This window comes from Hirundo rustica (genome assembly GCF_015227805.2).
Source record: "Hirundo rustica isolate bHirRus1 chromosome W unlocalized genomic scaffold, bHirRus1.pri.v3 SUPER_W_unloc_1, whole genome shotgun sequence".
NCBI classification, from domain to species: domain Eukaryota; kingdom Metazoa; phylum Chordata; class Aves; order Passeriformes; family Hirundinidae; genus Hirundo; species Hirundo rustica.
In genome coordinates, this window is record NW_026690191.1 from 121280 (window position 1) to 135718 (window position 14439).

General features: G+C 36.2%; 1 protein-coding gene across 4 annotated transcripts in view; it reads right to left on the bottom strand.

Moving 5' to 3' along the window:
* LOC120747602 (nipped-B-like protein) overlaps positions 1–14439 on the bottom strand; it is a 196730-nt gene that overhangs the window by 58284 nt on the left and 124007 nt on the right. For all 4 annotated transcript variants that reach the window (XM_040053619.1, XM_040053616.2, XM_058424290.1 and 1 more), the window contains one exon: positions 2451–2633. In XM_040053619.1, coding sequence (XP_039909553.1) covers positions 2451–2633 — 183 coding nt within the window. The remainder of the gene's footprint in view (positions 1–2450; positions 2634–14439) is intronic.

The window sequence follows — 14439 nt, forward strand, 5'->3', positions numbered from 1 at the left end:
GCCTTGCACAACTGAATGTTGAAAAACTGGGCTAAATGTTCTATACAAAACCAGAAATGTGGTGGTGTGAGAATTGTTTTTATTAAGTTATTAAGTTATTTTTGTAAGATTTTAAAGTTATTTTTATAATGGTTTAGTTCACTGTATACCCCTGTGTTCTGCATTGGTTTTCCCTTCTGCATTGGTTGTTTTGTCTATTGTAAAACCAGACGTTTTCTGTCATTCATCCCTTCCCTGCACCTGTCGCTGTCAATTCCCCCCCCCTCCTCGTGGTCGCCTGCCTGTCACTCAGAGACCCTTCCCTGGCTTCTAGAAAACTCCAGGAAGGGTGCTGAGTGATAGGCTGGGGCCCGGGAGACCCCCTCCCCTCATTTTGTGGTTGGTCCCCAGTTCTATGGTTCACACCCCCGGTTAACCCCCCCGATTCCTGTGACTGGCTGACCGGTTGTCGCCACCCCCGTTTCCACCCACCCTTAAAACCTGCCGCGTGCCTGGCCTCAGGGTCTCTTCTGGGCAGCAGGTCATAGGAGAGAGCCCTCGGGGCACTCTCCTCTCCAATAAAACCTCATTTTTGCCCTGCTCAAAGAGTCCGCCTTCTTCCTACTGCCGAGGTCGTGATTGCGTCATCTCCGTGCCCATCGCAGGGCAGAAGGAGGCTTTCTTACCTAGCTACTTCGTCCTACCACGCTGCTGCAGTGTCATCTACTGGACTGAGCTAGCTATTGCAGCGTGATTAACACGCGATTCGGACACTGCGACACAGAAACTTGGTGGAAATAAAATGTGTGTGTAGAGGAGAATGAAGATTTCTTTGTTTTCAAATATAGTCCTGAAGGGCAAAGAGTGCTAAGATGTAATAGAAAAAGGATATGGAGAAAGGAGGTAATTTCATCCATGAAATCAGCCAACTCTCCATTATCTAAGGTAACAGGAAAGCAAAGAGATGTCTAATGCAGACTTTGCTATGAAGATCAAAATGGCTCCAAAACATTAAATTCTAGACTTGAAGGATTTATTATTCATGTGAACTTGCATATAACAGCCCTGACATCTCTGCATCTCTACCAAAGCCTCCTGAAGTTTAGAGGTATGACTGTATAGAGGGTTGTTTCTGAGCAAAATTGCTTCAAGCATTCAGACAGAACTGGAACAGAATTGACAAATTCTTTCCACAACCCCAGTTTATTGAGAAGAATAGGAAACATACCAGGATATAGTCAATAGTCAGCCCAGGCTCAGAACTAATGAAACCAATATTGAGTGAGAGGTGATACTAATGCTCTGCACTGCACCCTAGAGGGCTTCCACTTTTGAAAACTTCTGCACAGAGGTGGTTCAAGTGTTAAAAGTAATAACAGTTCATGTTTTTGAGTTGTTCTGCTTATGGATCAGACTTGCTTCTGGAGGCAGTACAATCATGTTCACATGGCCTGAGCTACTAACATTAAATTCTAAAACAGTTGAGAGTTAACTGCAACTGAAAAAACAAAGAGCTGTCTGGAATAACTGAAGTGAGCATATTGGAGAAGAAAAGTAGGGGGTTTGTGGGAAAAGACTTTACACATTTCAACTGATTCTTTTCCCCCATGAGGCAGTATTTTGTGGAGGTAGATTAAATATGTCTCCACAGTTTACAAATCATCAGTATCAATTTATGCTCTGTAGGACAAATTCTGACCCCAGCTATATCTCCATGGGAAAAGTAACTTCCAATATTTCTTTCCAGCAGAAATTTAAACTGATCAGTTTATCAATGCTGCACAACAAAATAGAATGTGTTACAGTTGTGCTGGCTCTGCAAGGCAAATAACGAACATGGGAACAGTTATTCACAATCAGTTATTGCTCTAAAAAGTTAATTTTGAAGCAGATAAAAATGACTAAAATGTAAGTACTAATAATATTTCAAGAGTTGCTATTAATTTTATACATAAAGACTACTCAGAATATAAACATCCAATTTCCTTCAAATTCTGCCAAACATGCAATAACACAGTTATCACTCATTGAATGAGATTTAATCAATTTTTAATTCTCATAATTTAATGAAATGCCCTTTCTTCATGAGATACTCAAAGAAATTTATCTTCTATAACAATAACTATTTCATAATTTTAAAGTTCAATTTTGTAACAACCAAAAGAATTCTGAAATACATATTTTTAACACTACAAATCTATTCAGTGTACTTGTCACAGATCTTTCATTCTCTTGATCATTTTGTCTTGTTTTACCTGAAATCAGTTTTACAGTATCCAGTGAAAAATATAATTTATTTTTAACCCAGATGTCCTCAATTAATTGTTTAGAAAGATGACCCGATCTCTTGAGTGGATATAATGAACCTAGAATCCCTTAAAGCATATAATTACTGTGAAAGTTTTCAATAATGTATTTTACTCCACATATAAGAATTTCAACAGCCACTAGGGCTTATATGTACTACTTACATTCAAAAGCTTCTTCACTGTCATTGTCTTCATCAGAACTGATTTCAGCATATTTTGGTTTCTCATTAACTGTGCTACGTTTACGCTTGTTCATTTTCACACGTTCACAAAGTGGCATGGTGGATTCAATTTCTGCCAGGAGATCAGGAGGTAATTCCTTTAGCACTGATTGATCTATGGTACCTATTAGTGAAAAGTAAGAACAAATGTGAACCTGAAGATAATAATAAAGGCTCAACACTACAGTCCTTTCTCAGGAACTGCTTAAAATGTAGCCTCTAATAAATATTAGCGCAATGAGATATACTTGGATGTATTTGACAGTCCTTTCTAAAGTTGCATTTATTGTTCACACTGCAACTAGAATTTGACATAATACATTGCATACACATCTCCTTCAATAAAATATTTTGTTAGGCATATAAACAAATTCAAATTGGTGAATTTCCTTTGTAAAAAGACATTCTTGCTCTATTTCCACAAAATTTAGTCTTATTTTGGTTCATTCTCTAAATTCAGCAGGTTTTCTAACAGTGTATGCAATTTAAGGATTCATTATGCCTAATTAACAGTTCTGTTTATTCTCATTCAAATTATTTAGTGTACACAAGACAGTAATCTTCCTATTTCCAGCAGTTAGAGACAATCTGTGGCAGAATCTGTGGGGTCTTATCCCTAAATACAGACAAAATCATTGACATTTCAATCTCTGCTTCAGATTTTTTTCTTACCTCTTATTAGTAGTTTTATAATGCAACCCAAATTTTTGCTAGATTTTGTTACAAAGCATAGTTGAAATATTTTCATTTAATATAGAAAAACAGCAAGCTGAAACACATCGGGTTTCATTTCCACAGAGGCAAATGCTTAGCTATCATCACATGATTCTCAGCACATTTTGAAACTATGATTAGGCTCACATACTCAGTATAAAGTAATTTACAGTCAAAATATTTTACAAGTGACACAAGGAAACCAAAATAATTCAAAAGTATTTCTTGGGGGTTTGTTTGATATCTTTATTTTTCAAAGAACCTATTACACAGATTTCAAGATTATTGGACTAAACTGTTAACCTTTTTCCAAAAACAGAACAAGTGCCTTTGTCATAAGTAAGTGCCTCTCTCTCCTTCCCAAGAAATAGAGAAAATTACCTGCCAATTGCTATACACACACACACAAATTCTCCAATAAATCATCTTCTGGATGATAATTCACTTTTTAAATTACATTAACTATATCACTAACATAACTTTCTAAAATTTATTTCCATTTTTAGACAAATATTCCATTTTCTAATCCAAGTTTAGTTCGTCCCCGACTTTAAACAACTTTAACTGGAATTAGAAGAGCCTGAATAAGAGAAAATAGTTTCCAGCAATAAAATGCTCAGTCTCATATATTACTGGTTTCACATATCTCTACAATGAAACTAATGATCAGAACATTATTTTTTTATCATTCTCAGGTATATTCATCAAGTCATCCCATTTAAGTGCATTTTAAAAAGGATTTAACTTAAAATATTGGGGTTTTCAAACAGAGGTAAGAAAAGTTATTTGAGGATAGCAAAAGTTGTTTCTGCTTCCCCCATGCTGTAGTCACTCATTTATTTGCTTTAAATTTCCATCCTTTGATAGTCACCACCTGACAAAGTCCTAAAATTCACAGTATTGCTTTTAAAAATGCTAGAAAACATTTCACAGTGTGGTTTACCATGGTGCTTTGAAATGATTAGTCTTTGTGGACTGGGCACTAAATTGAAAGTAGGCAGAAATAAGACAGCATGGACAGATCAGTTCCTCTGTGCGCATCAGCAGCTGACTGGATACCAGCCAGCTCTAATCTGGATACTGCATAGCCATTCCTGAGCAGTGGTATCCCTACATTAATACTCTTTGCATGCCTAAGAGATGTCTGAAGAGAGTTAGCATACATTAAGCCTCAGACTAGAGGAAAATTTGCACATATATGTTCAAGACAATTTCTACTGGTGAAATTGCTAGAGGGCCTCAGATCCTGGGTTATTTTAACATGGATTCTCCATGCACTGTTGGTAAATTCATTGAAATCAGGGGGACAATACACAAGAGCATAAAGCCTATAGAAAATCTGGCCAAATATACTGCAAAAACCATCTGCAAGTAAAGGAACAAAAGTTGCATTATGATTCATACAGATGTTTAAAAGCTAGATGGGCTAGATGTACTCACACTAGCAGGAGTATTTTTCTACAAATATATCTTTAAGCATCTCCTAGTCTACAATGAAAAGTAAATTTAAAAACAGAATAATTAGTAAAAGATTGCTTGGAAAGGAAATAAGAAAAGGAAACAAATCAGTCATGGATTGTATACCAATCTTGGCAAGAGTTCCATAACCAAAATCTAATTCAATTTCAAATTCAGTTTTAAAACTATGCCTGAATGTTTCATGATGTAATTTTAAGATTGTGACCATTTTGAGGAACTGTTAGAACAGAATTCATTCTTATTTTCCTTATACTGTGCACAACGAACATATCATTAAGATAAAAATTGATATATTTTCAGTAAGAAGACCCAAAAAACCCACTCACCAAAACAAGAAGTAAAAAAATCACAAGCTACTACTTTCATACCTCCTAGGAATATCTATTCTTGCTTTCCTTATTGATTTTGTTCTGGAGGTAGAACAATACTCAGTCTTTGAAAATAAGTCAATTACCACAGTGTTAATTATACATAAATGAAAAATAAAAATGCAAGTACTGTAAATATTTGGAAAAATAACTTTATTTCCTTTTCAAAAGTTCTAAGTATTCTATGTTCTCCAATATAATTTCAACTAATGCTTAAACTGTACTCTTTCCTGTTACAGATATTTCAGATGACAGTATAAGCTTCCCTCTTATTCTTTTATTAGGGAATATGAAAAGCTTTCTTGAATAAAGAAGGGAATAGCAGAAAAGAGAACAATAAATTATTGCAAAGAGATCCATAATCTATCTATAAACTGTTTTTTGTCACATTGTTCCCTGGAATGAGTCTGCTGCATACCCAGTTTCCTTAGATGCTGAGGATTGTAAATAACCAAATCTAAAAAGAGTTTTACTCATGCAGTACACAGGATTTGAGCATGACTGCACATGTATGAACAATTCTGATATACATGGAAAAGGACTCCCTATCCTTTCTGAAGAATTTCAAGGATATTATATACTGTGAAACTTCAGTCAAAATTTAAAAAATATTTTACATTATTACTTATGTCATTTTGAGTCAGGGCAACCCAATCTTCACTAGAAACATCTTACTAAATTCCATTTTTATAACTCCATATTTTATAATAAATGTACTATTTGTACAGAGTAATAGAGAAATACTTAAGATGTCCAGTTCACCATAAGAATCCAGTCACATGGCAACAAACATTAGGTTATAAAACCCCATATTTTCAGTTTACAGGATATTTTTCAAAAACATTTAAAAGACGATGGAACACAAAACCATTTGAAGGCATCTACAAAAACATGTATGATCAACTTAAGCTTTTCAATATGTTTGATGAATTTGTGAAGAGCTGGTACCTACTTTCCTGTTACTCTACTTTCTGAAAAATTTTCCTCGTCAAGAGAATAACTCCATTTTTTGCAATGTGTGTGATCAGCATATATGGTATGCCTGAAATGGACTATAGGCATCAGTGTTCTTCAGACATCACTTCAGTATACTCTCAAAGCTGCTGCTACTATTAAAATAAACAAGCAAAACCCACAAAGAATGCCATCACAACCAAATCTTTGTTCCACTGTAAGGAATCACAACACTGATAAACTCCACATTAGTGAAACTGAAGGATGAATCACAGAGTAGCCGTAAGAACAGTTCATACTGAAGAACAACGTACATGAACAACCACTTGTTCAGTGCTTTTCCAAACCTATGCAATGCTGTTCATGACTTACAAGTTGCTTGCTGAAGGAAAAACATATGCTTGGTTTTATTTGATTGCTATTATAATAAAGATTTCTTAGAGAAGATATTCTAGAATCTTCAGCTGTTAGTGAATATCCACTGACCATCAAGATGGTGTTTGCTCACCAAACAATCTTTGACAAAATATAATACAGCTAAAAACCATGCAGAGAAACTCAGCTAAAAATGAGGTCTGTAAACCTCCTCTCATATTCTATTTTAATCTGGGAAGCTTTTCAGAGGGTTTTGCCATGTACAGTGAAAAGAGTTCTATAAATGTCTAGTGAATATAGTATTTCCCTTCTTCATGTGTGGCTTAAAAAAGAATGGCAAGGCACAGATCTAATTCAAAGTTCAGCATTGCTTTTTGTTCATAACTTGATGGATGGTTTCAAGTTTGTACAATAGTCTTTAGCTATTATTTATGCAATTCTAATCTTTAGAATGAGCCAAAATCACTTTGCCTTGAAGTCTAATAGATCTCCCTGATTCAGGCAGATGCATCCATCACCAGAATGCCTTCAAGAGAGATTGAACATTTAAAAAAACCCACCAAAACCATAACATTATTTTGGACATTTATTAGAACCATTCAATATGGAAAGCACAACTTTATTTGGACACAACAATTAGTATGTTCATATTAGTTTCACCTGGCTTGATATGGTAAATTCAAACAAGCAGCTACGGAAAAGGGCATGATGCTTCCTGACACTTAGGTCAACTTTCCAGGATCAGAGAGGCTGCTCCTGCCATAAAATCAAAACCAAATCTTCTCAATAATGATTTATTTTGCTTTTCAAACTGAGAGGAATGACAAGATTTGTCTTTACAAACAAGCCCTGGGTCTGCTGGTAGATAAAACTAGCACTGAGAGATAAGAGAAACAATGGGAAGGATTCTATTGACTGATGAATGGAAAAGAAGATACTTGCCTTTACAAACAAACCATAGGTTTTTTTGTAAATGAAATTGAATATTGAAAGATGAAAACAACAATGGGGAAAACCCCATAAATCCCACAAGAATTAAAAATTAGAGGGGTTATACATTAAAAGGGGAATCTTAGGCATTTCGGGAAGTCTGTACCTCTCAGGTATCTCAGCCAATGGGGAAAGAGAGAGGGAAATTAGGATAAAAAGGAGGCTATGTCCTCCGAAAAACTGAGAGACCCCAGGGGAAATGCCCCATGGCCTCTCCCTTTATTCAAATAAAGTAAAAGGACTCCTCTGTGTCCTTTTTGAACATAAACCTCTGGTGTTCGTGGATTAATTTTCCTAACAAAACTATGGAAAGCAGATGTATTGTGTACACATTTTGCTGTAATTTCCTATTAACTGACAAGTCATCAAGATTTGAAAATACTTTTAAACCTAAACCCTGATTTGCTACTTCCATAAGAGATGGTTAGTACAGTGGAAACAATCCATACCCATTTGCTTATATGATTACTTTGGAATAACCATGACATCAAAATTTCCTGTTTGCACATACATCTATTGCAACAAATGAACGAGTGCTTGGAAAAAAACTTCCCCTGAAGTTCATTAAAAAACTACGATTATGTTAATTAAGTCTTTTGCATAAATTAGCTTCTCATAAATGCTCTTTTCTATTTGTCTGCTAATACTTTGTAATAAGCAAAGCTGCAGTTAATGCAATTTCATATTTGTAATCTATATATACCTCATATTTTAAAGTGCAAATTTTTCCACATATCAAGACACTAGAAAAGAGCACACGTTTAAGAAGGAACAATGACACTTGTTTGGGGTGTGGATATGAATCCTAAATTTGCATTTCTCAGTGTTTAGAAATTTAAGTCTAGTCACTCTTCACGTTCTGGAACTTCAACACTAATAAATTGCCACACATCTTCATTTTGACATTTAAAAAAACCCCCTTAAATATTACAGCTCAATTTTGTCCTCCCCTCACTCCTATTTAGTCACAGAAGACATTAAATGCTTACTGGACTCTTCTTATTTTGCCAATGCCTAGTATATCCAGTCTTGCTGTTCTTCCCCACATACCAATCTCACCTTCCACACCCTCTCTGAGCATTTCATAGAGGATGCTCCATGGATGATTAGGTTATTGTATAACTCTTTCAAGTAATTTTGGGTCATCACTATAATTAAACTGATAAAACGTTCTGTGCTAGACATATATACAGGAAGGAAATCAGTTTCTTTCTAAATTAGCTAAACATACCTTCAAACTCTGCTAACTCAAATAAAATATACTCTTACTCCATAACAAGAGTGCCACCTTCTTGTTGTTAGATAGCCATATCATTGTAGCTACAACAGCACAGACTCACAGCTTAATTCTATTACAACCACTTGTGCAGATAAGGTTCTATTTTAGATTGAGAACTAAAAGAAAAAAGAGGGGATAAAAGTACTTCCCTGCTTTAAAAAGATGTTTGGAAAATAAACACCCTTTAAAAATAGTTAAGTACTGTTACAGTATAGCATTCAGGCAGTACAGTGCAAAGGGCCACATGACTACCTGTGATTCATGAATAGCTTACTGGTTATAGCTAAAAAATTTCAGCTATCCCTTAGTGTGCAAATTTAATTACATCCTTTCCATTGTACTCTCCCTTAAAATGCTCCATTACATCTTTACATCTCAGTCCGTGGTGATCAGTCTCCTGCTCACCAGCATCACACTACTCCAAATAATTCTGTGCCCTGGAGAGTTTTAAGAACAGAAGGGGAAACACAGGGAAAACACTATCCTTTTATCAAAATGGAATTTAAGGCATGAGGAAAGTACATCTACTCATAAGACAGAAGTTACACTTTTATCTCAATACTGTATCATCAGCTGAAACACATCATCAAGATGAATACTGATGAAAATAATCTGAGTAGTCATGCATTTACTTTTCTCTTTCCCATTCTCTGCCTTAAGGTTTGTGGAAGGTGTGGAAGGTATGGCAGGAGCATCTCCTGGCAGGAGGGAGAGAAGTACTGTTCGGAAGTATGTCCTATATCATTTCATAGAACCTGCTTGAACACATCTTTCAAAACAATTTTTCCTCATCTACCCTAATACTGGCACAAAGGGAAAGCTCTAAGCCTTGAGATAGCAAAAGGAGAGGTTCAAGCTCTCTGATTATATTCCAGTCCTTAGCTCTGACTTTAAGAAATGGGACACAGTCAGGCTGGTGGGTCAGAGAAGAATCTGGACACAGAAACTGAATAATTCCATGATGTAGTAGATGTCAACATTACCCATGGCTAAGCAGCATAGATTCAAAAAGGATTTTTCAATTGCACAAAGTACTCTTAGAAGAAAAAAAAAATTGACAGAGGGAAGAGATTTCCAAAGAGCACCCTGAAGGATCCAAAGATCAAGGAATATACCGAATACATATTCTCCAAAGATGCCAAAAAGCATAAGAACTCACTTTCCATCGATATCAATGATTTCTTCAAGCTATCTGATTTCTGCAGCAACTACAGCCATGAGTTATTTTATTCCTTATTGCTATTCCCTGACTTCTCATCTTTATAAAAATTAATAAAGAAAGCTAGAGTAGTTTTGCAAGAGACTTCATAAAAAATATAGCAGTACTCAGAGTAAAATGGAGCAAGATCAACGATTGAAATAAATGCAGTGCTGCACAAAGACACCTCACTTTTATGAATCTACTACTAATGCTTGTAATCTTAAATTTATGACATGCATTTTCCCAACTGTGTATTCTGATAAATTTAAAAAGTGAGCCATGGGGCCTCACCTAAGAAAAAAGATCTTCATTAAATATAATCAAATCGAACCTCAATTTTTCTTCTCATCAAACTCCTATATAATCAATATAATACAACCAAGATCTTTGCAGAGAACAAGCAAAACAAATTCCATGATTTATATCTGTTTTGTGACTATAGGCACATCATCTGCTTTTACCTTGCTCTATCATGGAAAGATTCTCATACTTTATCACTGAAAATATGACATGAAGGTACTTTTGTTTTACTTCTTCAGAGTAACTTAATTACATTAACAACAAGAACAATAAATTGCTGATATTTTAGCTTTTAATATAAAATATTACAGGAAATAAAAGATCATTAAATAAGCATATTTAAGCAACCTTTATTTGATGCAAACAATTTGGTAATTTGAAGAATAAAAAAGGTCTCACTTTTTCTTTTCTGTTCATTGGTAATACTACCACGAAGCAAAAACAAATTGCCAATTTCAAGTAAATAGTTTAAATTTTCCTACACAGAAACAGCCACTGAAAATGATTGAAAATGTCGAGCAACAGAAAAGTTCATTTACCAGAAGCAAATGAGAGGGTTTCCCTTATCTGAATTTTGCCAAATTTACCTTTTGTCTAGAAGAAAATTCAAACCAAAAACTTTGATCACACATCCTTGCACATATACCAAGAAATAACATCTGTATTTAGATACTTACTTATGCACATGAACAAGTCAGCACTGCATATTGTAATATCAAACAAATTTCTGGCCCACATTTTTACATATTGCAATGCATTGTTGCAAAAATAAATTATGCAAAATAACTTCAGCTTTTCCAAGAAATAAGAGGAACCTGATCAATCATCCATACCCATGAACCAAAGGCAGTTTCAATAAATTGCTCTGACAAATTAGGTAGTAAATTTCTATCACTTACATGTACCAAAATAAATTTTCAAAAGTGAACTACTTAAACAATGCACTCCTAAATCTGCAAACAAAACATTATTTCAGATGAACCAAAGAACAATTAAATTATTAGATTTGGTCAAGTTTACTGTTGCTGCTAAGAAGTAGATGTGCAAGAAGCAAATTTCATTCTTAGTATCAAGAGAAGACAAGAACAACTGTGAGAGCAAGAATCAAAATATTTACATTAGTGGCAAAGAGAAAAATAGGAAATAACTCAAGCAACTTCCAGGCAAAGCAGTGTGCTGAAAATGTCTCCTATTGTACTGATAACAGATCAACACAATAAAGGACTCCAGTGTGCAACTGCTGAATTCCTTGTCTACCTGATATCAGTTTATCCATCATCTACCAATAGTAGCTTATCCAACATCTACTTCTAAAAAACTAACATCAAAGCCAAAGGCCCCAGAAAGTATGTACAATGCCCACACATCCCAGCACACTTTTTGGAACAGAAGAGATGCACCATACTTAAAAAAATCCCTGCAAGTAGGAACAATCTATGATAAAAAACTAAGATATTTCCAGACTATTGGATTTAATGGATGTTATTTACATATATATATAATATATATATTTACGCCTGAAATATTTTTCAAACCCTGAACCTATTCATTCCAGAAAGAAGAAAAAAAGTTAGAGCTAAGTGAACAGAGTATACTAAAATGGATCCTTTGAAAACCCAACATATCTCTAAATAGTTCTAATGTCATGAGGAACAGTCAGCTTCTCTTCTAGACTAGTTAAGTTGAAAAGAGGTAGTCATCAATATCTCAGAAAAGACAAAAGTCAGGAAAATCGTACAATTCTCATGAAAGTGATGTTTATTCTACAAATTCAGTTAAAGGGAAGCTTTAAAGAGTTCAGCTGTAAACCATTAAATATATCCTTTACTTCTCTGAAATGTAGCATAGTTTACTAGAGAACTTCAGAGAAAGTTTTAACATGCTTGATCCATGTGGTAGTATATGCACACATAAGATGCCTAGTGAGTTATTACTCTGGCCCTCCCAAATGCAAATGCAGTTGCTACCAGGAACTCTAAGAGTGATTCCAAATTTCAGATTTGTGGAATTAGGACTTTCCCAATGGTTATCTTTACAAAAAGACAATCTGTAGTAAGTAATTTCAGCTCCAGGAAATATGCTTTTATTCCAGTTATTTCCTAGCAGCACAGCTGCTTGCCCCACTGATTTCAGTAAGTACAACAGTATGCCTCTTTCAGCATCAAGAGATTGTTATTTTGGAAATAAATTTGAGTTGAACTCTAAAGTTTTCTTGATGAGTTAATATCCATAAGATATTTTTCTCAAATTTTTGTCAATTTTGTCTTTGTAGAAGTCCTATACATGAAGGATTTAAGCAAATGTTTAAAATTTATTTACACTCCTTTTTTTGTCTAGTTTTCAGCTGCACCAAAAGTATTGGTGAATAGCTCAGCTGTGCTGTCCAGAGGACTGTGAGAAGCATCAAAAGTTTGCTCACTGAGCCTTTCTTGTCACTCCTGTCTAAAAGATGAGCCCTAACTGGTTACTCTGCTTCTCAAGTGAGGCTTTTCAGCAGTACTAGAACTCAAAGATGGACCATCACATTACACAAATGCATGGAACTTTGTACTGCTACAGCCTGCCACTGACTAGAAATTATGGTTATTATAGACTCTGAAAAAGTAATCTGGAATTTAAAAAAAAACCAAACACACAAGCATAGAACACAGAAATATCTATAAGCACTGTTTCAACCCTGTGACATAAGCATGATTAAGAAGCTGTAAATTTTTTAGCTGCACTTGTAAAAATATGAAGAGGACCTTCGAAGAAATGGCAAATCTTCACTCATATTTCAGATTATAGCAGCAGAGAACACAGACCTGTAGTGACCAACAAAAACTTGTGTTTCAAGTTCTGCGCTATACAGATAATGAAATCCTACAATAACAATCTACACAAAGAAGTAGCGTTCAGCATTATATTCTGCAGTGAAATTATCACTTTTTACTTTTTTTTAACAACGAAGCCTTTTTAGGTAATATTTGAAGACTCAAAAGGTGTTTCTACACAAGTCTTAAAAAACACACACTCATTTGTCCCAGAACTAAAATTTACTATTACATATGTGGTGCTTATTTTAGGAAGCTAATCCTTTAAATATATTATAAGCCAACTCACACATCTCCTTATCAAAGTTAAATTTTTCTCTCATTCTCTGAGGATGTCTCTACCTGGACCTTAGTGAAGCCTTGACGCTGTCTCCCACAGCATTCTCCTGGAAAAGCTGGCAGCCCATGAGTTGGACGGGTGCACTCTGCTGGGTAAGGAACTGTCTAGATGGCTGGGCCCAGAGAGTGGTGGGGAATGTAGCTACATCCAGTTGGCAGCCAGTCACCAGTGGGGTTCCCCAAAGCTCAGTATTGGGGCCAGCCCTTTTTAATGTCTTTATTGATGACCTGGACAAGGGGATCAAGGGCAACCTCAGTAAGTTTACAGAGGGCACCAAGTTGGTTGATCTACTGGAGGGCAGGAAGGCTCTGCAGAGGGATTTGGATAGGTTGGAGCAATGGGACAAGGCCAATTGTATGAGGTTCAACAAGGCCAAGTGCCAGGTCCTCCCATTGGGTCACAACCACCCCATGCAGCTCCAGGCTGGGCAGAGTGGCTGGAAAACTGCCCATAAGGAAAAGGACCCAGCCATGCTGAACAACAGCAGCTGAACATGACCCAGCATGTGCCCAGGTGGGCAAGAAGGCCAATGGCATCCTGACTTGGATCAGAAATGGTGTGACCAGCAGGTCCAGGGCAGTGATTGATTGTCTCTCTGTACTCAGCGCTGGTGAGGCCACATCTCGAGGGCTGTGTTCAGTTCTGGGCCCCTCACTGCAAGAAAGACATTGAGGTGCTGGAGCAAGTCCAGAGAAGAACAACAGAGCTGGGTCTGGAGCACAAGAAGTGGCTGAGGGAGCTGGGGGTGTTTAGCCTGGAGAAAAGGAGGCTCAGGGGGGACCTTCTTACTCTCTACAACTCCCTGAAAGGAGGGTGGAGCCAAGTGGGGGTCAGGCTCTTCTCCCAGGGAACAAGCAATAGGACAAGAGGAAATGGCCTCAAGTTGGTCTAGGGAAGGTTTAGATTGGATATTTGGAAAAATTTCTTCACAGAAAGTGTTATCAAGCACTGGAAAAGTCTGCCCAGGGCAGTGGTAGAGTCACCATCCCTGGAGGGATTTAAAAGAGGTATAGATGTGGTGCTTAGAGACATGGTTTAGTGGTGGACCTGGCAGTGATGGGCTAATGGTTGGACTTGATGATCTTAGAGGTATTTTCTAATGTAAATGATCTTATGA